Source organism: Callospermophilus lateralis, chromosome 7 (genome assembly GCF_048772815.1).
Source record: "Callospermophilus lateralis isolate mCalLat2 chromosome 7, mCalLat2.hap1, whole genome shotgun sequence".
Taxonomy (NCBI): Eukaryota; Metazoa; Chordata; class Mammalia; order Rodentia; family Sciuridae; genus Callospermophilus; species Callospermophilus lateralis.
The window spans coordinates 136890871-136916879 of NC_135311.1; the positions used below are offsets into that span (position 1 = coordinate 136890871).

The 26009-nt window shown below is 57.0% G+C and overlaps 1 protein-coding gene across 7 annotated transcripts in view; it reads left to right on the forward strand.

Moving 5' to 3' along the window:
- Positions 1-26009, forward strand: part of Casz1 (castor zinc finger 1) — a 143003-nt gene that overhangs the window by 99440 nt on the left and 17554 nt on the right. For 5 of the 7 annotated variants that reach the window (XM_076861312.2, XM_076861315.2, XM_076861313.2 and 2 more), the window contains 5 exons: positions 17937-18422; positions 21544-22378; positions 23322-23390; positions 24927-25017; positions 25753-25917. In XM_076861312.2, the coding sequence (XP_076717427.2) occupies positions 17937-18422; positions 21544-22378; positions 23322-23390; positions 24927-25017; positions 25753-25917 (1646 nt within the window). Of the gene's footprint in view, positions 1-9086; positions 9158-17936; positions 18423-21543; positions 22379-23321; positions 23391-24926; positions 25018-25752; positions 25918-26009 lie in introns of all 7 variants that reach the window. The other 2 variants (XM_076861316.2, XM_076861311.2) reach the window with 2 other exon arrangements.

Genomic DNA, 26009 nt, shown 5'->3' on the forward strand with positions numbered 1-26009 from the left:
TGGCTCCTGAGACCACCGTGCCCTAACCAGGGCTCACTCCCTCCACAGGTTGTTCACTAGGGACTTGTGCCCTGTGTGAGCTTGTGCATGCCTCCTGGAGACCAGTGGGCCTAGAATAGGGCTTGCAGCTGTGGTCCTTGCACAGACCACAGTCAGAGCCGGTCTTCTGAAGAGGAATGCACCCCACAGCCCTCCTGCCAGCCTCCCAGCACCTTTTTTTCTGGGAGATTGAGCTTGTGCCACACCTAATGCTCCACTTCTCCTCACTCTCAGAGAAAGACAGGAATTGTCCTGTTCCCAACTGGGGAGGGCAAGGATGGGATTCAGTGGTAGAGCTCATGTCTGGCACCAGGAGGGAGAGAGGATGGACAGAGGAAAGGAAGACACAGGTGAGAAGTGGGAAGCCTGGAGACTTCTGGATTTGTTCCCAAATGCCAGGAGATAGGCACAGTGTAGGGCTTCCCTCCCTGGGGAAAGACGGGCTTCCCGGAGGACCACACCACATGGCATGTTGAGTGGGGACACAGGGCTTCCAACCCTGGATATTTACTGTGCCACCTGCCTACATTCTGGATGTCCCTGGTCTCCACGACAGTCCACCTGCCATCCATGGACACCTCCCTGGCCTTCCCCACGATGTGGTAGTTGATGCAGGTATGCTGGGAGCTTTCAGCAGCAGAGCTCACTTTCCTGAATCCTCCATCCTGCTCATCTCCTGAAAAAGGGGTGTCCCTGTCTGTAGGGGGTGGGGGGGACACATGGACAGCTCTTGGCTGGGGTGGAAGTGAGCAGGCTAGATACAGGGCTCTTCAGAAGCAATCTAAACCCATAGTGTCTTCATAGATGGTCCCTGAGTGCATTTTGTGTGATATATTTCTGTGAAAGTGGAGAGAGACTGTGCAGGAAAGGAAGGTGGGATACTTCCCCTGGTTCACTGGAAGACCACTAGAGCTCAGCTCAGGAGCACGGACCCCCACGGGCCTCCCCTGGCACCACTACAGGGCTACCTTGGAAGACTCCTAGGACATCCTTTTTTTGCAGACAGTTCCCCCTAAGTGGGACCTTAGCCTGAGGGCTTTCCTGAATTTCCCCTGGCCTCTGTTCGGGTGGATCTCAGAGAGGATCCAGCTTCCTCCCCAGAGTGGACCACGATGATCTCTGAGGTGGGGAGTAGCCCATGCTCTTGTAGAGACAGGTGCTGCCTGAGTGGCCTGTCTCCCTCCACTCCACACCTAGAGGAAGGAGTTATGGAGCAGTAGGGCTGAGAATTCCTAGTCTAAACAACCCAGGGAAGTGTGCTCAGGGAGGGAGCCACGCCAGAGCCACAGATGGCTTGATCCGGATGGATCATGGATCATAAGGGGGAGGAGGGCGGCTTTGAACAGTGGATGTTGTGTGGCAGTTGCTGTTCAAGCAGACAGATTGGTGAATTCCAGGCTGTGGGGATCTGAGCGGTCCCTTCTTTATCTTCTCTTACCCTCAGGCTCAGGAAGTGGGTGCTATGGGCAGGAGATGGGCAGTGGCCTGGGAGCTCCCAGGCCAAGCACCCATCGCAGGCCAGCCAGGTCACCATCCACAATACCATGTGGGCCCCTCCTTGGCCTGCCTGATAGGAAGGGTCCCTTTGGGGCTCCTCAGGAGACCTTGTGGAGCAGAGGCCTCTCCCCTCTCAGGAGCCCTAGCAGGTCCAAGAGCCCAGAGAAGGAACTAGGGATGTTTTCTGTTTCCGGGTCCCTCAGGGGCCCAGGGGCAGATTGAGACAGGCTCCTTGCAGGGAAGGTGTTAACAAACAGCAGGTGATTAAACATGACAAGCGGTGACATTTCTGTTCAGGGTTCTCAGTCCCGGCAAAGCCAAGAATGAAGCTATAAACCCTGACATTTTGTGTTATGCACTGAGAGATTTTTAATAGACCTCGTTCCCTCTTCCCCAGTCAGCCTCTCCCTCCTTCAGCTCCTTCACTGTGCCTACTGCTCCAGTAGCACCCTGCCACTCTGTCCACCTGGCCTCCAGGGCCCTTTCTGCCTCCCTACCCCCCATTTTCTTCCCTCATCCTCAGACCCCTTTGCACCTGCAGGGCCTGGTGGACACTGCCCTCTGCCCCCTCCTTTTCTTCCATCCGTCCTGTGGCCCCTTCTGTCTCCCCCTCGCCTCCCCTCCTCTCATCCTTCATTCTCTCACCTCCTTTTTTTGGGTCCTGATCTCAGCCTCTCCCTTAGCTGCGGCTGTCCCAGTTGTCTGGGACAGCAGGTGGATATCCTTGTGCCCTCTTTGTGCTCATAAGGTTTCCAGACAGACTTAAGAGCGGGTGTAGGGAGACTATGGGGCTTGGTGTGGGATTTTCCCCCATCTTTTTTTCAATCCCCTTTTCTCCTTTTTGGGACAAGGAAGGAGGTGGGGGTAAAGAATTGCACTTCATAGCAAACAGTTGCTGGGTTTATTCGGAAAGGGACTGGCAGCAACAGTTGTCCCTCTCACAGAGCAATGTCAGAACAACTGGGGCCTCTTTTGTTCTCTGGGAAGAGCCCTGTGAAGGGCGTTTGGAGGTGAGCCTGGGACTCAAGAGGGCAAGAAACCTATGGGGGTGGTTTCAGCTCAGTTGCACCTAGGTGCCTCCATCCTGGCAGATAGAAAAGGATCCTAGAGGTCTGAGGGTTTTGGTGAAGTCAGGCCCCACCCTGGTGAACTTGAGAAGCACTTAGTTTTCTGTATTCATTTAGTAAATATTTACTGGGCCAGATGCTGTGCTGAGCAGTGGTCCGTCCCACAGCTCCAGCAGCGTAGCAACGTAGAGGGGTGATGAGGCGGGTCACCGCAGACCTACAGCAAGAAGACGGAGGGGTGATCCAGAGGGCTTCTCAGTGGAAGTGACATTACAGCTGGGACCCCTGAAGGATGCATGGTAGGCGGGTAGCCAGTCTGCCCAGAGCTGAGTGGCAGTGTGCTGAGGTCTGGGGGTTTCTGCTGCCCCTCAGGTGCCACCTGGCATGGAGTCAGTCTGGGCTGTGCCATCCCACAGTGGGTGTGCCCTTTGATCTCTGTATAACTGACTCCGAATTTGCTATTCCATCCACCTTCCACCAGACATGTGGGTGGGTAAAATGGGAATGAGGCTCAGCCCTGCCTTCATGGAAGGAAAGTGCCCATGACAGGGGCTGCCGCCTGTTGTACCTCCTAGTCCCCTTGCTGATGACTCACAGGGTATAGGCCTGTGTGGAGGGCATGGGGGAGGAGCAGGAGCCAGGAGACCTGCCCTCCTCACCCCTCACTGCTGCCCTCACCTCACTTCCCTCTCTGCTCGCAGTGGTATGAGAGACACTGGTGCTGAGTATGGTTCTTTTTAGACTCTGGGCTCCTTGAGACCCAGGGCCAGAGGAGGCAGTGCTACTAGGTACTCAGGATGTAGTGGAGAACCTCCACCAAGCCAGGAGAAGGATTGAGTTAACCTATGAAAGCAGGACCATGAGGACTGTGGGCCTGCAACCTGACCCATGGGCCTCTAGTGGCCAGGAAGAAAGGCCAGAGGCCCACATTCAGTTCATCATCCATTCTGAACTGGCCTCACACCCAGCACCATTCAGCCACGGAGCAGCTGGAGGGGTCTCAGTGAGCCTTTAGAACCTCTCCCCCATCTTGCTTAGCCTTGGCCCAGGGGTTCAGGCCCAGCATACCTACCTCCACACTGGCTCCCCGAGGAGGACCAGTTTGGCTGCTGGACCCAGAAGTAGCATAAAGGGTCCAGCCTAGATTTCAGCCATGATTCCTCCTCCCCATCCCAATTCCAGCCCCTACCTTTCTACCCTTTTGGCCTGAGTCCTTCAATGCCATCCCTTGTCACCCATTTCCCAAAGACTAGCTGGACCTCCTGTAGGGCTGAGAGACTCAGCCTTCCTCCCTCACTTGGCAGCTGGGCTGGGGGTGGGTGTAAAGGGAGGAGAAGGGAGTCCCAGAGCCAGGACTTGGCCTGCTGCCCCTGTAGATCCAGAGCCAGGTTTTACTGTAATCCCTACATCCTGTTGCAGATCCTTAATCAGCTGGAGCCCAGGTTGGGCTGGACCCTGTGGTGACACTCAGGGCTGTAGTGTGGAAAACCTGAAGTGGAGCTTCTAGAGTTGGGGTTGGCTGTGAGGTTGAGGCGGGTACAGGGGAGCAGAAGGGAGCCAGTTCGGGCACAGGATATGGACAGAGCCCAGACCCACCACCTACCCAGTCTGGGCTGGGTGGAGGAGCAGCTGTTACAGACTGGGAGCCAGGCTACAGTGGGGCATGTGGGGCCCCCAAAAGGATACCGGAGTCTGTAGGGACTGCTGCACTGCTTCATCACTCCATAGAGACAGCTGACATGAGAGTTGCTCAGACAGTGGCTCCAGCCAGAAACATGGGTGATGGTGGTTCCAGGGTTTATACCCACAGGTACTTCATGTCCTCATCAGGCTAGAAGTACCTATCCTGCTGGAGCCCTGCTTCCTGAGTAGGGGTGGGGAAGAGGGCCCAAGAGACCTATCTTGGGTTTGGGCAGCCAGGGCTTGAGGCTCTCTCCAGGAGGCAGGGGTCCCTTAGCAGGGAAGGGAGACCCCAGGATCACTATTCCTTTTGCCACAAGCAACTGGCCCCAGACAAGAGCTCCACACCCCATCTGACCCCTTAGTTCAGCCCAACTCTGTAGTCCCTGCATGAATCTTAGGAAAAAGTTAGGGGACAGAGGGAGTAGACCCCACCTGGACCCCAACTCTTCTCAGCCCAAGATGCAGTGGTGGAGGAGAATGAGGGAGAATGCATAGGCCAGAGAGCCAGCATGGAAGCCAGGAGTGGGCTGGCTGGCAGCGGGTGGGCAGACGGGCGTCTGTCCTGCCAGGGGCCCAGGCTGGCTCTGCAGACAGCCTCTTTTCTATATGGAAATGAAGAATTTAGGCTAATGGAGCTCAACCATCTCTAATTTTGCGATGGCAGGAGGATTTTGATTGAAAGTAATTAAGCAAGCTAGCTGTAAAATTAATTAAAGCAAAAGGGGGGGATTTTTTATTGGATTGGATAGCGATATAGCGTCTGTCAGGCGGGGGACGGATGGGGGTGACCTGAATCCTCTGCCCTCCCCCCTCCCACTCGGGACGTTTATGTCACTTTAATCTCCTTACAGCGGCTGCTGTGCATTTGTTTGAAATAATCAAGGAAATATGGTCAGAAATTGTCAGCTTTCAGATCTAATTTACCTGACGGCCCCTGCGCGAGCCGGCGCGGCCTGGGGAGTGAGCGTGCGTGAGCGGGTGGGGGAGCCAAGTGGGCTCTGAGCATGCTGGAGCCACAGCCCATGGCCAGCCCGGGCTCCCTCCAAAGGGGCAGGAAGGTGCTGCCCAGCCTGTCGGCACCTCCCTGGGCTTTGCCCCTTTCTGGAACAGACTCCCACCCCCACCCACCTGCTGCCTCTTCCTCACACTGTAACCAGCTTTAGGGTTTAGGGAATATAGGATTAGGGAGGTGATTGTAATTCCTTATTCCAGATGGCTGACAACTGCTAAACCCCTCCACCAGGGCCACAGTTTTAAAAATACTCCTAAATTAGTCCCCTCATGTCCTCATCATTGGCCTCGGCAAGGGGATTGAGGAGATGGGCTGGAGGGAGGGCGGGGTGACCTGTCATCCCCAGGTCCTCTGCCACATGCTGCACCACCCCCCGACACCCGGGGCTGTGCTTACTGCCTGGGCCTCTCTGTTCCAGGCCCTTCCCCGACTTCTAGGGTAATGCTTGCCCTGTTTCCTCTTTGTAGCACACTCATGAAATCTGGGGTCTCAGTTCCTGCAAGAAGGCGGCCACTTCCCAGTGCCACAAGGTCCTACCCATTTCCAGTGGATAAGCCAGGCCACAGAACCGCTTTCCTTGGGGTATCTGACTTCCAGTCCCTGCACCCCAGAAGTTCTGGTTCAGAGCTCTTGGAGTCCCTGCCCAGGTGGGCCAGTATGCAGCCCTCCCCAGCAGGGAACCCTTGAGATGTCTGGGGTCCAAGGGCCCTGGAGCAGTCTCTGAGGCTATGAAAAATTCCGGCTTTAATGGAAATGTGTAGCAGTCTGATCTGCTGGGCGTGAGAGGGCTCCCAGTGAGAATTGGGTCCCTGAATCTGTCTAATGCTGACCAGTGAGTGACCCCTGCCTTCACCAGACCTGTCCATCACCCTTCAAGTTCTGAAGTTTAGGTCTAGGACAGCCTCTGCCCTGGTATCTGTTTCCTTATACAGTCAGTTCATGGGACCTGAGTGCAGGCTGCCTTTGGGGCTTGCACACACCCCTGGGACAGGGGAGAAGGCTGGGGATTAATGATGGTAAGCAGCCAGCTTCCCATTTGCCCACCGGAGAGCATACCCACTAGAGGCCTCCATCCCCACCTGCCCTCCTCGGTACCACCCAAACACCCTCTGCCTTGTCCTCCACTTTTGCCCTTGAGGGAACCCCCCGGTCCCCAGCCCACTGTGGGACAGGGTGACTCAGGCTGCCTCCTCCGGCAGCAGTGAGGGAGTGTGAGCTCCTGTCTGTCCTTCCAGCCTCACCCTCAGCACAGCAGCTGGAGGCAGAGGAAGCAACACCTGCCTGCTCCTTGGGCTCTTTCATCCGCAACCTCCTCTCTCCCTAACCATGAGTCACTCACTGTTGGGGTTAGGGGATGCAGCCCCAGAGAACTCTACCCAAAAAAGAGGGAGGAAAAGCTACCCTCAGGGGATAGTTGCATGTACCCCAAGGCCAGGGGGCACTGAGGTCTGTGGGGCCCTGCTGTACTGCCCTGCTCCCTGTGCCCACAGGTGCCTAGGCCAGAGGCAGCAGCATGAGGACCATAGGGACTCAGCCAGAGACACTGCCTTTTGTTCCCATTAACTACCCAGGACCCAGATCCCAGGAGACAGGAGATTAGAGGGAGTGGTTTCAGCCCAGCCTCTCACCTCCATGTGTGGCTCACAGCTGCTTTACCTGTGCTGCTGGGACATAGAGGGGCCAGCTGGGGGCCTGCACCAGGGCAAGGAGCTTATTTCTGGCTTGCTCTGGTAGGTGCTGAGGTAGAGGGAGACTCCTGCAGAAGGGACCCCAAAGCAGGCTTTGGCATGGGGGAGAGGAGGAAGCCCAAGGAGAGGAGGGGCCTCCTCATGTTCTCCTAGTGACCCCAAGACCACCCTTTGCCCCAGAGGGAAGAGCATGAGTTGGAAATGCTCCACTGAAATCCACTTCTTGGAATCAGCCCCCATGGTGAGGAGAGAAACTTTGATTCTGCAGTGGCTTCTTGGAGAGGAGCAACAGGGATGGCAGTGACAGACAAAACTGGCCACCGACCCTCGGGTGTGAGTCAGAGGACAGCCCTGGGAGGGCACATGGGAGCCCTAGGAGGCTGGGAGAGGGGAGAAGTAAGAGGGTAACTTGGGGGCCTGGGGATCAAAGGCTAGCTCAGCAGTGCCTTTCTGTCCTCTGGCTGGCATGAGATGGTTTCTACCCCTGAGATAACACGTGGTGACCTCCCTGTTGTCCCTTGTTCCTTAGCTCCTAAGCCTTTGAGGAAAAAACATACTGGCCTCCCTTTCCCAGGACCTGTCCCTGGCCGACATGTCTCTGCCTTCCCCCGGAGCCAGGGTTCTGGGCCTCTGGAGCGGAACGTTGGGGGAGAAAAGGCAAGGCCAAGGACAACCTGCCTGGCTCTGCCAACCCCCAGGTCCTGCCAACCCCCAGGCCCAGCTCCCTGAAAAGCTTGAGGACTGGGGACTTCCCCTGGCGGGTAGCGGGGGGGGGGGGGGATCGGTCCATCTGGCCTGGCTAGGGGTTCTTTCTCCCTTTAGGTGGGCCTGAGGGTTGGCTGGTCTCCCTCTCTCAGGGCAGGGGAAGGCAGGCCTTCCTGAGTCCTCATTCATACTTAACGAGGACCAGTGGCTCCAGGAGAGTTCTCAGTGTGCCCTGGCCACAGGGGCTAGGGTAGGGGAGGCACCTGCCCCACTGGAGGAGGAACCCAGAGTGGCAGGTGTCCAGCCTCAAGAGTCAACTTCAGGGTCTTCTAATGACAATGTGAACAGAGAGAACATCTGATATAGCTGGGGACCTGACTCCTCCTTCAGCCAGGTCCGTGCCCAGAGTTGGCATGATGTGACTGAGGCCCTGGGCTCCCGGAAGTGCCTGTGACCAGGCCGGGCTTGGCAGTCACTCTTCAGTCTCGTGAAGCCTCCCTACCAAGTCTGGTGGATTCCCTGCTCTGTAGACTTCTCCCCTGCCCACACTGGGCCTACCTGCCACCCCAGACCCCTCATCGCTTCCTTCCAGTCTGGCCTGTTTCTTGCCTTTTGGGTCTCAAGTCTCACTGCCCCAACCATGGCCCGTCCTCCGTCCCCCCTGGCTTCACAGTCACATTTTGCTGCCAGCGCAGGGCACTGAAAAACTGCTGGCACTGCCAAAAACCCTGTGTGCGCTATGACTCCCCAAACATCCCTTTATTTTTATTGTTCTGTTAATTACTGTTTAAACTTTAATAAGTCACTTCGTCAGGAGGGGGGACCTGCCGTGAGCTTTTCTGTGCAAACACGGGCCGGGAGTGACTCGGGTGTAATATAACCCTTTATGCGATGTGGGAATGTTTAGATTGTAACAGAAACTTGTTATTTTAATGACAGTTGGGGGGATCTGAGCGTGGTAAAAGAGGAGGGGTGGCGTTCCCTGTCAACCCCTCGGAGGGCTTGGGGTGGCCTGGCCCTGCCAGGGTTGCCCTCTGCCACGGCAGAGGGCCCAGCTAGCTGTGCACCCTCCTGGGCTGCCCACTCAGCCCCCTGGGCAGACTTGTGTAGAGCGGTGCCTTCCGAGGGAGGCCCAGGGCCTGGGGCAGGAGAGCCTGGGCTGGGCAGCTTGGGTGGGTAAGGGCCTGAGGAGAAAGTTGGGCTTTCAGGGATGAGGAAGCAGTAGGCCCCGGGCAGTTCTCTAGTCCCTGGGCAGAAGCAGGCAGGGTTGCGAGAGGCTGGACTCCACACCTAGCCATCCCTGACTCTGCCCAAGAGTCAGTGGCAGGTGCCCTGTGCTCTGCAGCTCTGTGCCAGACATGTCACTCACAGCATCCCTTTGACATACTGTTGCAGATGGGACACTGAGGTCCAGTGCAGAGAAACTTGGTTAAAGTGGCAAGCTTTAAGAGGATGGCAAATCTCAGGTATTGATTTGTTTTATTTGGAAGCCACCAAAGCCCAGGTGCCCCAGTGTGGTCTCGGGCTGGACACTATCCCACAGTGGCAGGGCATGGAGGGGCACAGGTCCTTGTCAGCCATGGAGGGGCTTGGACAAGGCTCACCCTCCATTCTCCCCTCACTCCCACCAGGAGGAGGAACTGGAAGATGAGGTGGGGTGCCCTGGTCACCATTTGCACTCTTTCCCTCTCCCAGGAAGCAGGAGCTCAGCCCAGGGCAGGGCAATGGCAGCAGATACCCTGATTCTCCTCCCAGCAGCCCAGACCTGCTTCTAGCAGACACCTGGAAGGGACCCCTTGCCCCCAGTGTTCGTGAGGCTTCTGCCAGGACCTCAGGTCACCTCAGGGTCTGATTTCCTGCTTTGTCTTCATTTGGTCTGTCTGTCCTGTGTAGCCAAGCCTCTGCTGTATTCCAGACACTGGAGTGATATCAAAGAAGGAGCCCTGTGCTCACCCTGAGGGCCTGTGGCCTGCTGCTGTTAATAAAGAGGTTTCAGGGGTCTTGGAGAAGGGCAAAATCGGGGGGCCCCGCCTCTGCCCAAGGCCTGCCCCGTCCAGTCTAGCCATAGAGAAAGACCCTTGCACTCTGGGCTCTCCTGCACCTTTCTACTGCCTCCCACTGAGGGCACCACATGGAAGCTGGCCCTGCCCTGTCCCCCACCTCCTGCTGGGCGGGGCCAGAGGTTCAGGGCCTTGTGCCCTGGGTCTGGAGGGGAGCCCCCAGATGGTGGTGGCAGCTTGGGCCACAAATCGCTGAGGTTTTCCTTTTCTGAGCAGTGCGTTTCCCTAAATTGTCTTTGACTGCGTGCATGGGTAATGAAAGTTTATGCCCTTGTTAGAAGGACAGGCGGCCAGTTCCAGTTAGAACTGGGGCTGTCTCCCTGCCAGGCCTGCAGCCCCCTCCCCAGCAGGAAAGAGCAGGAGGGCAGGGTGTATGTGTGTGTGCACACACACACACAAGCACGCGCGCTTGCGCTCGCACACACTTGCATACCCCTCCCCAGTGAATAAGAAGCCTGTTAAGGGAAGGGAAGGGAGAGAGGACGGAAAAAAAGAAAAAAATTTCCATATTTGTGTAAGTTGCTTTAAAAGCATTTTATCATGTCATAAAAAAGGGAAAGTACTCTCAGAAATTGATCCTCTCCGCCAGCCCATTGGACAGAAGGACGTTGGGATGTTAATGGCCATCCTGCTCCAGGGTGGCTTATTAAAAAATTTATACATAAATGCTTAAAATTGCATAAATTATTTAAAAAAAACCAACAAAGTAAGCAATTTGAATTCCCTCTTTTCCTCCCCTTCACTCCGTCCCCCCTTTTCCAGCCTCTCCTCAGGGCTCTCCTGGTCCCCGGGCTCTGGTCCCCTCCTTGGGGCAGTCCCCCTTTTCTCCACTTCCCGCCGCGCCCCTGACGCCCGCCGTCTGCCCTGCCCTCCTCCAGGGTTTCCCTGCCTCACCCACAAATTAATGAAACAGCCAGCCCACCACCAAACGCTCACACGCACACGCGCTAATAAAAACACCACTAATAATGCCCCAAATCGCAAAATTAAATATTAAGGCCAAAGGAGGCGGACGTGGAGCGGAGCTGCCGCCACCGTTGCCGAAGTTGGAGCTGATGAGTGTGTCTCTCGCAGGCGTGGAATGTCACCCACACATCCTGGAGACTGGAGTGGGGAGTTTTATGATGGTTTTTCATTGATTTGTTTCCCCAGCGCAGCTGCCGACCTCTATTGAGGGACAAACATAATCAGCACTGACGCAAATTAGATGGTTATTCGTTTTGAAAATTGACAGAAAAACAATAAAAAAGATGAAATGCTCCCAAATCAATAGATATAATGAAATTCAAATAATCCGAGAGATGAGGTCTCCATGGCAACTGATAATGTGGAAAAGAAAACAATTTAATAAAGGACAGACACACTTTGAAAACAGATTGGGCCCGGGGAGGGGGGCGGGCTGGCGGGCGGAGGGCTGGAGCGCGGGCTGGCGAGTGAAGGATCACTGTCCGTCCCAAGGACACCCGCCATAATTAAGCGAGGCTTTCGGCCCCAGAAAGTGCAGATTCAGGTTTTAATACACAAAATTATTTCAGGAGCAGTGAATCGGAAAGTCGTTTGTAATGACCTTCCTGAGAGGCCCGGGCGCGGGGCATGTTGGAGGCTGGGCGGCCGGGCCGGCTGAGTTATGGCATATTTGTGTTTTTATAGTGCGGAGGGGAGGGGGTGGTGGGGGGAGGGGGGGAGAAGGTTAAACAGTATTTACAGCTCAGTTGTTTTCAGAGAGGAAAGAGAAATAGAGTTCATGGGGAGATGCAGTGGGCAGGCAGGGGGGTGAGCCAGGGAGGCCTCTGGGCAGCAGGGAGGGGAGGTAGACCTGAGCAGGTCTCCCACCTCAGGCTGCCTCACCTACGTCCGCCTCAGGTCCAGAGGAGATGCCAGATCCGCTTCCCCTGCTCTAGTGCCTGGTGAGGCTCGGGCAGTGCGGCCTTCTAGGTCTGGGGCCCCTCTGATGGGGTGGGAGCCGAAGTCCAAGCTGTGTGGACACCCAGCTGCACCTATCAGTAAAAAGATGGGGCATTTCCACAGCTGCCACGAAAAGTGGCTCTGCCCTTCATCCTCGCCCGCACCCTCCATTTCTCTATGTGGCAGTCGGTCATCCATCCAGATGGTGCTGCCCTTCAGGGTGCAATAGTTGAGGGCCGGACGAGCATGTAAGGACGGCATGCCCCACTGCAGTGGCCTGCAGCTTCCTGCCTTCTCTTCTTTGGTTCCCCCTTCATGCCAAGTGCCCACCTTGGACATGCAGAAGTGGGGTTCCGTGGAGCTGGTGGAGGCAGAGGCCACAGAGGGGGCAGGGGATCAAGCATCCCTGCCCCAGCCCTGCAGAGCCCCTAGCCTGCAGCAGGCAGCTCAGGCACTGGTGGCCAGGCCATGGGAGCCTTGAGACTCCCCCTCAGGCTCGTGTCCCCTCCAACCCCCCGCTGTGGGAGTGCAATGCAATTGTATTTCATCACTGTGACCACACAGAGAATTTCTAGTTTGTGGGCTGCTCTAGATGGGCACGTGTGAACACGATTGTACAGAGATCCCTGAGTGTGTGTGCACACAGGCGTGCATACCGTCTGTGTGCTTTTTCTCGGGGGGTGTATGTTTTAAATCTCCCCTGGGTGGTAACTCTCTTTTTTCTCCTCTTCCTGTTTGGCTGTGACCTGGGGGAGATTGATAGCCAGCCTGTGTGGTGGATGCTAACAGTTCCCCTGATTTATAGAGTTACTTACGCTAAGTGAGGCCACTTAGATGCGTCTGGATAGTAAACCTTTTAACTGGACTAAAAAATCATAATAAATAAATAAACAAAGGGGGGTAAGCTAGGGCCCAGTGGCCAAGCCCCGCCCACTCCCCAGCTTAGAGCCCTTGAGGACCAGGGACCTGCCTGAGAACCCCAGGGGAGCAGTGGCCATTCCTCCCTTCAGAAAAAATTCAGAGGCCCTTCTGTTCTGAGCTGGAGATGGGATCAGGAAGGACCCCCTTTCCCAGGGGACCTCTCAGGGACAGGTCTTGGTAGGAAATGAGGGAAGGGAACTGCTCAGCTGGAGATGGGCTCTGAGGGGGAAAGCATGGGCCTAGCAACCTTCCCTTCTGCTCTTGTGGCACCAGTGCTCCATGTCAGGGAGATGGTCTGGTAGTGACTTTTGAATATTGTTGCCTTGTCTGAACTGCATAGTCCCTGATGTAGGAACCAGGGTGACGTAGGAACCAGGGTGACGTAGGACCCAGGACTGCCTGTCCTGCTCACATCGTAGCCTCAGAATTCAGCCCGAGCCTGGATGGAAGTAGGTGCCCCATGCGTGCCACTGAATGGGGGCTTGTAGTCTGTGAGGTTCCCGTCCTCAAGTGCAGCAGGGTGGGAGCTCCCCTAGGCACCCTGAGACTCCAGGATGGCTACTTGGAAGACCTGGAAGGCACCTCGGAAATCTGAACTTGGTGGGAGCTGGCTCCAGCACTGACGGGACAATTGCCAACCTCATTACCTCTGCTGCCTCACCTGGAAATGGGGACAGGACAACTGGCCTGCAGGGATGCTGGGGGATCACCAAGGTGACTAAGCGCCCAGCATACTTTCTGGCACAGACAAGGTGCTCAGGAGGCACCAGGTGCCATGTACCTGTAGATGCCATGGGCTAGCTCAGCCACCGGTGTCCGGACAGTGTCTGTGGCCCCCAGAGCTGCCTGGCAGTAGGCAGGCAGAGCCAGGTGCACCCCCACCCCAGGGGACTGGCTCCTGGCCCCTGCCTCCCTTCCTCCTGATATACAGCGGGCATTAGGCCGCCCAAAGGGGATCCTGCATCCTTAGGAAGAAATATGTCCTCATTTTTCTTAAACACCGTTTCCACTGAGTGAAATGTTTAGAAGGGACGCGCAGGGAGAACTTTATTTCCTACCAGGGAGTTCAGAGCCACCAAGCAGAGCCCATAAAGCACCCGGAGCCTGGTAGCTGACAGGCAGCCCAGCCCTGAAACACATTACTCACGGTGGGGAGGGGCTGCCAGGCCTGCCCAGACCCCTGGGACTGCCCCTGCCCTGGCAAGACAAGCAACTTCAAGACCCAGGGCCATGGGCAGTGGGCACCACGCCTCTTCTTCCCTTGAGCCCAGACTGCCCGCAGGAGAGGGCCTGGCCTGACCAGGTGCCGAAGGAGTAGTTCTTCCAGCTTCCCACAGCCCTTTACCTCCCAGGTCAGGAAGACTTGGGGACCAGGGGCCCAGGTGCAGCTACAGGCACCCCCCTTTCTCACCCAGAACTGGCAGGAGCCCTGGCCTTCCCTAGCCTGTGCAGGGAGTGATGAGATTCATGCCATAACGGGCCCCTTCTCCCAAGGCCCTCCCTTCATTCGATTTCTGAAGCTGGCTGATTTGAATATTTATAAATATCAGTAAATTATTTATTGTAGCAATCTGCTGCACCATTTTACCCATCGCAGTTAACACTTTAGGGGGCTCTGTGTTATGGGAACAGGAAGTGGGGGTGTGGAGGAGATGGGGCAAGGGAGGGAAGGAGCCCCTGCAGGGAGGCTTGGGACTTCCCAGAGCTTGCCTCGGAGCCTTCATGGGGATGAGGCTGAGCCTCAGCTCCAGGTATCTACAGCCAGAATTAGCTTCCTCCTCTGTCAAATGGGTTGGCACAGCACTCAACTGGATCATTTTTGAAGCTTTGGTGAGATTGTGATGGACAGTCAGTTTTTGTTTCTCTCTCCTGTACCTTAGTTGGGTCTGCTCAGCTCAGAGACTGATGGGTAGTGCTTGTTGAGTTTGGAGGCCTGTAGGAAAGCCGAGGGGGCCATTTGATGGAGCAAGGGAGAGGGCTGCAAGGATGGCCCCAGGCCTCCTGCCTCTCCTTTCCCTCTTCCCTCTTCTAGGCCAGGTGAGAATTCCTTGTCTTGGAATCTTGGGCCAGACATGGCACCACATCTGCCTGTCGTTCTCCTCCTGGGCTCAGCTGTCTTTTCCCAGGTCCTTCCTTGCCAGGCCCTGTGCTTGGCCCAAGGAGTCGCCTTCTCACCTTGTAGCCCGGCAGCCCTTCCGGGAGAGATAGCTTGCCAGGGCCGGTAGCTCCCAGGGGTAGAGCCAGGCTTCATGCTCCTGACTCTGACCCAGGGGCCAGACTGTAACCTGTGCTGTGCCTTCTGGGGTTCAGAGCCACTGGGGCCAGGAGCAGAGTAGGTGCTTTGCTGGGCCCACCTCAGCTGCCCCTCCTGCCTCTGCCCCCCAGTCTGTTGGTCCCTGGGGGAGCAGAACAGGAGTCCCCTTGCCTTCCCACCCTCCTGCCCAAGCCTGCCTCCTGGGCAGTATTGTTCCCAGAGGAAGTGTCCAGTGTAAATAGAGCAGCGGGCAGGCTGGTGGCGGGAAGGAGATGAAAGGGGCAGTGACAGGGCCGGGGACTGATGGCTTCCTTCCATTGAGGCCTGGCCACGCCGTTTATATTTTAGGGAAGAAAGTCAGGGGAATGTTTACATGGACAGGAGTCTGGGGTCAGACCATGGGGGTGGGTAGTCTGGAGGTCCCAGGGCCTTTGATGGAGGGGCCAGCAACAAGGCCCCACGGGGTGGGCCGGAAGGCACAGGGCAGTAGCTCAGCTCTCAGTTCATACATGCCCTCCTCCTGCCATCCCAGCCTTGCACACATTGGCACTGACAACCATCAGCCCTGCCTCTGCCTCTTGCCCGTGTCCCGGGCCCAGGTGCCGTCTCCACCTCCACCCTTGGGACCAAAGTAGAGTCAGAGGGAGGGCAACATCTGGAATGCAGGTGGGCTGGGTCAGAACAGCAGCTGGAGGGCAGGTGTAGAGGGAGTCAGCAGGAGCAAAGGGGCCTGGGGGCTGGAGGTGGGCCCGGTGCACAGCTGCATCACAGCTGGTGGGGGCCCAGGCTGGGACTAAAGGGGCACATGGCTGAGATTGGGAGAAGGTGGGCTGGGTTGGGTGAGCCGAAGTTCAGGGAGGCTCCAGGATGGGTGGGAGCCCTGGGAGGGGGTGTCACTAGCAGCAAGTGCAGCCTTGGGAGCTTCTGCTTCCCTCTTCCTTGGGATAAATATTTATAGATTCATTTGCCGTCTGCCATACACACTTGGCTGCTTACCTCTTGGTAAAAATAGAGCAGGCTCCTCACTCCCGCTCTTTTCTTCCCCGTCCAGGGCAAGGGACAAGGAGGACCAGGTGAGGCTGCTCCCCCTGAGGCTGTTGGAGGAAATGTGGTGTCACAGACCCTGCTGGCCTGCCCAGCACTTGAACTGGGTGGGGTTGTGATTAGGGGCCCTGAAGCTGAACTTTGAGAGGAACCTCATGTGCATACATAGGGATTTGGGTACAAGCAGCACAGACTTGGAGCTGTGGACAAACATGAGTTTGTGGGCATCTGGCTTGGCCAGGGTCCAAGACCCTGGAGCCAGAGCCACAGGACTGGGAACTGGCTGAGCAGACCTTTCTCTGACAGTCCCCAAGCAAGGCCACACATTCAGCAGCTGGTGATAAGGCAGGATCTGCAGCCACAGGGCATGCATATATCAAGGGACTATTATTTGTGCATAAAAATCAGGTCGACCTGTGGGATGAGGCCCTTGGGCAGACACAGGTGTGGCTTCTTTGTGGGCTCTCCAGGATGTGGATTTCATGGTGGGCTTTTGTTTTGTTTTGGTACCAGGGATTAAACCCAGGAGCACTTAACCACTGAGCCACATCCCTAGCTCCTTTTTATATTTTATTTAGAGATAGGATCTCACTGAGTTGCTTGGGACCTTCCTAAAGTTGCTGGTTTTGAACTTGCAATCCTCTTGCCTCAGCCTCCCAAGCTGCCGGGATTTCAGGCACGCACCACCGCTCCTGGCTCATGGTGTTTGATTCATGGAGCTAAGGCACAAAGCCCTCCTGCCCCCCAGCCTTCAGACCTATATGAGACATGCCCATTTCCCTGGCTAAGGCCTGGGGAAGCACTCTTTGACAGGGACCTCCCTATGCACAAATGGAATATGAACTGAGACCGTCACATGGCCACTGCCTTGTCCCCTGATCCACCATGGGGTGTGGCACATGGCAGTACACTAGATGGATGGATGGCTAGACAGATGTGTGGCGTCATTCGTGCATATGTCCAGCCTTGTAGGCTTTCCTGGCCACCTGCCCTCAGGACCCTCTGTCCCCTGACAAGGTTTGGTTTCTAGCTGCCTATGTGCTGTCACATTGGGAATCAGAAATTAAGCCCTTTAACTGCAGTTTCTGAGCTTTCCATGAGGGACCTAAGCAATCCAAGCCTGTCCCAGCTGGGGCTCCTAGGCTAGGAAGTACACTTCTCAGCTCCAGCCAGACCTTCCCAGGATATAGGAGTGGGCCACAGGAATTGGAGGAGGAGGAGTGTGGTGCTGGGATGGAGACTGTAGGAGGGGCTGCGAGGATCTCTGTGGAACAGCAATAGGAAGTGGCCAGAGGCCCAGTGAGGCTGGAAAGAAGGGCCAGGAAGACCCTCACAGGGCAGGTGACTGAGAAAAAACAGAGGCTTTTTTTTTGGTGGGGGTGGAGGTGGGGGGGTGGTGGTCCTGAGTAGCTGGGAGCCAAGGAGAAGAGCTCTGCTGTCCTGAGAGCAGACACTGGAATTGGTGAGGCCTACGGACTGGGCCTGGCAGAAGTGCTGCCAGGGAATAAGATGCTCAGGTGGGGACAGTGCCAGCCAGGTGCTTACTGGGACAGCAGGGTAAAAGGTTGACACAGGCTAGAAGCTGATTGTCAGCTGACTTCTCCCCAGGGACCTGTGGTGAGGTAGAGCCAGGCCACCAGCAGTGCAGTGCTTCCTTTGCCACCTTCCCTCACCACCAGCCCCTCATCTGCCTGTGCTCAGGGTTCTGCATGACACAAGTCATACCACCTCTCAGGAGCTATTTAGGGCCAAACAAGCCTAGAAAATGCTTCCAGGAACCAGGTGCTAGGAAGAAGACCTGTATTTGAAGAGCCTTTCTTTCATCCATTTTGAACCACCTACTCCATGCCAGGCACTGTGCAGGCTCTGGGGATGGAGCGACTGGCTAGCCCAGCCCTCAAGCTCCCAGTCCAGAGGGGAGATGAGCAATGCTAGGCCACCTCAGGATAGCATGATGGATCTGTGATCACCTGGGGAGACTGACTTGGGGGTGCAGGGTTGTTCAGGGGTAGCTGTGCTTGGCATGTGGCCCCTCACCTCTGTGTCCCTCCATCCCTACAGCTGAAGGCACCCGGTGCACTGACCCACCTGCAGGCAAACCGGCCATGGCGGCCAAGCGCAAAGGCGGCCTCAAGCTCAACGCCATCTGTGCCAAGCTGAGTCGCCAGGTAGTGGTGGAGAAGGGAGCAGAGGCTGGCTCCCAGGCGGAGGACAGCCCGCTGAGGCCCCGGGACAAAGAGCGCAGTGGCCCTGAGTCTGGGGTGGCTCGGGCCCCACGCAGCGAAGAAGACAAGAGGCGGGCAGTGATTGAGAAGTGGGTCAACGGGGAGTACAGCGAGGAGCCGGCACCTGCACCTGTGCTGGGGCGGATCACCCGAGAGGGCCTGGAGCTGCCTCCCGAGGGTGTCTACATGGTCCAGCCCCAGGGCTGCAGCGACGAGGAAGACCATGTGGAAGAGCCCTCCAAGGATGGCATTGTCCCAGAGAAGGACTCAGATGGGGCAGCCTCAAAGGACGACAGTAGCCCCAGCATCAAGCAGGCTTCAGGTGGGTGTCTGGCCTTTAAGAGGCAGGTGGAGGCTGGGAAAGGGTGCTACACTGTGGGGTGACCCAGGAAGGAAGGTCCACATGTCCAGGTGCCCACCTGCCTCCTCTTCATTCCTGCCCCAAGCACCAGCATCATGTCCATTGAGAACTCTGGGGGTGGGGGCAGAGTAAAGGGACTGAGAAGGCAGCTTTCCAGGAGTGTGAGGGGGTAGGGGGGACTGCCCAGCATACAGTGGATCCTTAAAAAACAACCGGTAGAGGGACAGATGAACGGATGGCCAGACACACAGAGGAATGGACAGATGGTGGGTGGGTGGGAATCAATAGGAATGAGCCTTCTGGGGGACCAAGGTCCCTGACCACCAGTGTGGGGAGCAGTGGTTGTGGTGGGGCAGAACATGAACCCCATGAGCTGCCAGCTGCAAGCACTCTCGCTCCGAGAGACTTCTCTGAGGATCCTAGAAAAAGCTTTGCCCACTGCCTGTGCCCCAGCATTCTCCTTCCCTACGTCACTGCCCCTGGCCCTGCTAGGTGGGAACTCAGGCCCGTGAGGCTGGCCAGGCCCAGCCAGAAGATCCCCTTACACCCAGCCACCCCGACATGGTCCTCTCACTGACCTCTTCCCATGAGATGGCCAAGGCCTGGCTTCTCTAGTGTCTATGTGTCCTTGGGACTTAGAGCAGTCTCCAGCTCTTTCTGCTCAGGAGAGGACCAGCCTGGGGTTTACGGCAGGAGAGGGGCCCCCGCTAGAACTAGGTCTGGCCTTTACTCTCGCCCCAGCCTCCTCCCAGGTTGGTGCCTGGAGCTGCACGCCTCCCCTGCCTCTCCCCTGTCCCTGTCCCCCCTGCGGCGAGGGGCGCATCTCCTCCCTGTGCGGGGAGCCCTGCACAGCCACATAATTATGCATATAAGATATAAACAGAGCTGTTTAATTATCCTTCGCCACATCAGTGACAGAGTAATTAACAAACATTGCAAGATCAATGAGGAAAAGTGTGACCTTCAGTTTCCTCTGATAGGAAAAGCCCTTGCCGTTGCCAGACACAAGGTGATTGTGCTAGGCCTGAGGAGAGAAAAGGGACAGCAGCAAGGGCTGCCGTCCCTCTGACACTCTCTACACTCAGCTCTGCCCACAGTGGAGGGGCTAGAGGAGGCCTCACCTCCTGAATCCTCCCTTCCTGGGGAGAGGAGCTCGAAAGGCAGGAGGCAAGGATCGAACTGCCCTGCACCTCGTGGCCTGATCTCTCCTTCCCTCAGCCCCAGGTGGCTAGGGAGCCAGTGGAGCCCCAGCTACCTTCCATGGCCTTGGCTCCCCAGGCCAACTTCTCTGGGCCTGGGGGTCAGGAATGCAGGGCTCTGGAACTGCCTCTAGGACCCTGCCTGGCCCCCTCCCTGCTCCAAGTTGCCTGCCCTTCAGAGCCTTCGGTTTCCCTGCCATATATAGTGAGGGTTCAGCTGCCTCCAGCTATTTTTAGCCCCTTTCCCTGGTCCCTGAGCCACTGTATCCAGCAGCCAGAGCCCACTCCTCCCAGGCCAGGCCCCCAACCTCTGTGGCTGGTGTTCCAGACTGTGGCTGACCCACCTGCCCTGCCAGGGGAACAGCTGTCTGAGGGTTCCTTGAGTCACTCTGCCCAGCCTGGGTGCCAGGGAGCTGCCTGTGACCCTCCCCTCCTTAGCTAGTGGGCTCCCAGTCCTCCCCAGAAGCTGAGAACCCCTCCTTCTTCATTCTGCTGGGTTTTCTGTCCTGCCAGGCCCTGCCTGCTCTGCTCCTTTGGACTCCCTCTGCCCCTTCCACTTGTGCTCAGAGCACCTCAGGCCTGGCAGGTTTGGGTGGGGTTGGGAGGAATCCCCGCTGGCATGCCTTCCTTAAGCTGTACTGTCAGGACCCACAATGTGGGTCCTGCTACTCTGAGTGGGCCCAGGTGGGCAGGCTCAAGCTGAGTAGAGAACACTATGTCCCTGGACTGTGTGTCTCACTTGTCAGTATGTGCCCAACCCTGACGGAGGGCACAACCTGCCGTAAGTGGAAGAATGAGCACCCTCTCACACATTGGAGACCACCTGTCTGCCAGGCCGAAAGGCTGTGTGTAGAAGGCACATTAGAAGGGGCCACATTGGCCTAAGACTTGTCCTGGGGAGCTGGCTGTATCTGCAGAGTTAGGAAAAGCAGCTATGAACGTGAGCTTGTGAGTCCATGTGTGTGAGCACATGTGTGAGTGTGGTATGTGCATGTGTGAGAGTGTGCATGTGGTGTGAACATAGAGGAGGGGGAGTGTACGTGTCACTGTGGGGAGGTCCCTCCAGGGTTCAGTGTGCCCTAGGTGCAGACAGTGGGGAGGATGGATGTGCCCAGCCCAGGCCTGCTGCCCTGGGCCTACAGTGCTGGCTGCTCCCACCTGCCCTGGTCCTTGCTCTCCCAGGTGACCCACCTTGGTGTGCTCCATGTGGTAAATCTTGGCTGGAAGAAGGGCCCTAAGTGAGTTTGTGTGGGCACGTTGGCACAGTCCCTGCCCTGCTCAGTTCTGTGGTTGGGGGGAGGCTGGGAAGCCAGGTCATGAGGCATCATGGGGCAAGGCCCTCATCAGCCAATGAGATCCATTTGTGGGGCTCAGGGCAGTTCACCATGCCAGGTTCACCCCAACCCCACCCAGAGCATCTCTCTCAGCTCCTGGGATCTCTCCTGACTGTCCAGTCACCACCCACATGCCTACCTGTCCCTGTGCCTGTAACTACTGCCCCCACCTCAGGAGGCAGGTTGGGATTTGGCCTTCCTTCCAGTAAGATGACTTCTCTTTCATATTAGGCCAAGGCGAGAGAGCGGAGACATTTATGAAACTTTGTTTAATGTACTGAAAAGCCATCGGCCAGAACATTTAGGAAATTGATTTTCCTGGCATTGATGAACTCGTTTTATTTTACCCCAGTATTAATTACTTTTTTTTAAAACAAATTAATTTAAGAGTCGTAAAACCTAACAAGTGGGCCGAATGTCCATAGATCATGTCCTGCTCTGCCCCTCCCCACACAGGCCCCTCTCTGTGGTGGGGGCTCGCAGTGGGGGGCCTCTTGGCCCTTCCTCCCCTGATTCCTCCTAGAGGTGACCACCCCCTCCTCCTTGTAGGAGAGGCCTCCTCACTAAGGGACTATGCGGCCTCCACCATGACCGAGTTCCTGGGCATGTTTGGCTATGATGACCAGAACACGAGGGATGAACTGGCCAGGAAGATTAGCTTCGAGAAGCTGCATGCGGGCTCCCCCCCTGAGGCAACCCCCTCTTCCATGTTACCCACCTCTGAGGAAAGCCTCAGCAAGCGGGCACGTTTCTCCAAGTATGAGGAGTACATCCGCAAGCTCAAGGCCGGCGAGCAGCTCTCCTGGCCAGCCCATGGCACCAAGGCTGAGGAGCGGGCAGGCAAGGAGATGGTGGGCCCTCTGCCTGGTCTGCGGCTGCCCAGCAACACCACCCACCTGGAGACCAAGGCCACCATCTTGCCCCTGCCATCACACAGCAGTGTCCAAATGCAGAACCTGGTGGCCCGGGCCTCCAAGTATGATTTTTTCATTCAAAAACTGAAGACCAGTGAGAACCTGCGCCCTCAGAATGGGAGTGCCTACAAGAAGCCGTCCAAGTATGACCTGGAGAACGTCAAGTACCTGCACCTCTTCAAACCTGGGGAGGGCAGCCCCGACATGGGCGGGGCCATCGCCTTCAAGACAGGCAAGGTGGGGCGCCCCTCCAAGTATGACGTCCGGGGCATCCAGAAGCCAGGCCCCGCCAAGGTTCCGCCCACCCCCAGCCTGGCTCCTGCACCCCTCGCCAGTGTGCCCACTGCTCCCAGTGCCCCCGGGCCGGGGCCCGAGCCACCTGCCTCCCTGTCCTTCAATACTCCCGAGTACCTGAAGTCTACCTTCTCCAAAACAGACTCCATCACCACGGGGACCGTCTCCACTGTCAAGTAAGGCACTCCCCATCCCACTGCACCCCAAGCCCTGAGGCAGGACACCCACTTGTACGCCCAGACCCGGGCTCAGTCGACTCTCATGCTCATGCTCACACACGCAGCGTGCTCACTCACTGCGTGCTCACTCCGGGGGCCCTTCCAGCTCGTGCACGGTTCATGGCCCTGCACCTCCACCCCTTGCTGCAGAGCCTCACACGCTCACACAGCAGGCGCTGGTGTGCACTGCGTACCTGCTGACGTGAGTGCCAGCGAGTGCCATAACCCCTGGTTGCCACCACTGGCTTCCTTTGCCTGCTGCCACCAGAGCTGTGGTCGGCTGAGAAAGCCCCATCTGGGGGTGAGGCTGCTGGGGTTTCTGCAGTGGCCCTGTTGCCTGGGTTCAGAGCCTGGGCCTTGGAGGAGGCAGAAAGAAGAAGGCCTTTGCAGCCTTAATTCAGGGACAGGGCACTGGCCCTGCCAGTAATATGGTGGGTGCCTGAGGCTGAACAAGACCATCCCAAAGCCCTTATGTGCACTCCACCCTGGTGACTGTGAACCCAGGCAGATGCAGGCAGTGCCCCCTGACTTGAGGCTGATGTGCTGCCCTTCCTTCCCCTTTTCCTCCCTGGGATGCCTGATGCTTCTCAGCCCTCACCTTTTGATTCTCCCTCTGTGCTGGGGGGTCAGGCCCTGGCTCCAGGGACCTTCCACCCAGACAGACTCTAGGCCTAGCTGGGCCTGAGGTGCAGACCTCCGGCCCTGCCTGCCTGGGGTGGCCCAGCCCTCCTTAGCTGGGCTAATTGAACCTCTGCCAGGCTTCTGCCAAGGGACTTTCTTAGTCCTACCCGTGTGCCTCGGAACTCTCAGCCAAGGCAAGAAAGGCGAGAGCCAGGGCAGGGAGCTCCCCACCAGCTCTTGGGCCTGCGGCTGATCGGCTGTGTCCCGTGTGTCTCACCAGGAACGGATTGCCCACAGATAAACCAGCTGTCACCGAAGATGTAAACATTTACCAGAAATATATTGCCAGGTAGGCCCCTGGGGAGGAGACTATGTGGAGAGAAGGTGGGGGGCCAGGAATGCCCAGGGACTGTGGGACCATCCCTGCGCTCTCTTACCACTAGGGCCGAGACTATCTCCTCCCAACCTCCACCTGCTTCTTTCCCTAAACTCCTCATGGAAGCTGTCCCATGAACCCAACTCAGACCTGCCTCTTTGCTGTGGTCCAGGCCACATGATCCTTAAGCAGCTTCTACCTCCAGGGCCAGGGTGTGAGAAGGAGCCCACAGCAAGGCTCGGCCATAGATGAGTTCAGGGTCCCCCTCCACAGCTGGCCTCCATCAGGCCTTCACTGTGGACCCCAGGTGGAATGCAGACCACCATAATTGTCAGTTTCGGGCAGGGGTGTGGCTCCCTGGGCTGCCCAGGTAAGGCCTCACACCACCTGACTCCAGATCCATCCCCTCCTTTCCAAAGGCAGCAGGATTGGCAGCAAATTCCCCTCCATCAGGCCCTCACAGCTGCTGCCTGGTGAGGCGGCACTTGGTGGGGGCTGTGCCCTGGCGGCATCGTTCTGGGCTCTTCCAGGTCCCTCCCATCCTCTCTGCCTCTCCTATCCCAGTGTCTTTCCCCCTTTGCTCTCTTTGGTCTTCTCTTTATTACTGTTGCTATCATTAATATTAGTGCCTCAGCAGATGGGCCTGTTGGCAACTTGAGCTTAAATATTTATTTGCAAGTGGTCCCCCCATACATGGCATGCGTTTCTCTCCCCTCCTGCAATCACGTCATCCACAGAGGGGCACAGGCAGGCCGAGGAAACATCTTCCCTGCCGCTTACATGGTTTGCTCTCCCAGGGCTGGCCCTCACCAAGACTGTAAGAGCCACACCCGGCAGTGTCAGGTCTGGAGAGCGACTGGGGTTTCCTGGAGGCAGGCAGCATGCAGGCAACACGGGGCTCCTAGCTGTGCACTTGGCTGGAGAGCGAGCTCCCTGCCACAGGAAGCCAAACAGATGCTGTGCTTTAAAAATTCATAACTCTGGACTATTTCAAGTGTCAGGAAAAGCCCAGAACAGAGAGAGCCCTTTAACACCTCACAGCAACAGAGCCCCAGTTCACCCAACCAGGGCCTCCTCCCTGGACAGAGCTGGGCATAGTGTTGGTCAGGCAGCTGACTGTAGGAAAGGCAGTTGTGGGGACTTCAGGTCTCCTCCTCACCTCCCTGATCTGTGTCTTCTCTGGCTGTGGCTTGTGGCCTGCCCTAGCTTCTTCCTCCCCACCTGGGTGCCAGGCCTCTACCTCACCTGGCACTCACTACCTGGAAGATGCTGGCAAGCATGCAGCTTAAGGAATCTGGGATTCCTGACAGGCCTAGCCACTGGCCCTGGCATTCCCAAACCTCTTCCACTTCACCACTGTCCCCCATATCCCCAACCAGGCCCACAGAAACCCAGTAGCACATCTCCAGAACCTGGGCAGAGATGGCTGCTCAGGTTTTAGGCCCTGGAAGAGTCCTCATGGGGCCTGGCACCCAGAAAGGGGCCTGACCCGACCCCTCTTCTCTTCAGGTTTTCAGGCAGTCAGCACTGTGGCCACATCCACTGTGCCTACCAGTACCGAGAGCACTACCACTGCCTGGACCCCGAGTGCAACTACCAGGTACGAGATGCACCACTGCACAGCACAGCGGCTCTGGCTAGAAGTGAGGCAGCAGGTGCTTAGTACTCCATGGGTCACCTGAACTTAACTTGGGTGGGCAAGTACAGACCCACTGCCAGCCTATGCCACTAGTAGGTTCTGCAGCCATTGGCATCCTGGTGGTGATGATGCCCATGCAGCTTCGCTGGGAATCCAGTGTGGACCAAGGCCCGTTCCAGGCGGCCTGTGTACCGTAGCTAGCTAACTCTTCACGGGGCCTTCGAAGGTCGGCATCACTGCCCCACTTCAAAATGGAAATTGAGGTTCAGATAGAATGCCATTATGTAAAGGCCACAACTTGCAAATGCAGAACTATCAAAGAGGTGGCATTGACAGTGTGCATAGGCTGCTCCTTCCGTCTCACCGGGTGTCTCACCTGGCTTTGCTCACAGGTGCATTGGGCAGAATGTACTGTCACCTGTCAGAGCCCTTGCCCTCAGGGATCACCCTGTTCATTCTCTGCTTGGGCTGTGGCTGTTGGGAGGCTGGGGAGAGGCCAGGGGAGGGTCTATGGTTTTGGATTGTTGGAATCCCTGCTACTGAGGGAATTGGCTGGGCAGTCTGTGCTGTCCTGACCACAAGCGGGGTTAGGTTTATGAGGTGACCTGAGGGCCCTGAGGCCGGCCCCTGGCCCAGGCTGTCTTGGCACACGGGTGGGGATGAGGGCTCCTGCCAGCTTGGTACTCTTCCTGGCAGAGGTTCACGAGTAAGCAGGACGTGATCCGGCACTACAACATGCACAAGAAGCGGGACAACTCCCTGCAGCACGGCTTCATGCGCTTCAGCCCCCTAGACGACTGCAGCGTCTACTACCACGGCTGCCACCTCAACGGGAAGAGCACCCACTACCACTGCATGCAGGTGCCCGCCTCCCCGTCCTCGCCCTGAAGCCCCCCAGCTCAGGTCTTCCTCTAACCCCCACCACAGCAGCCATGGGCAGGGTCTCTGGGTGC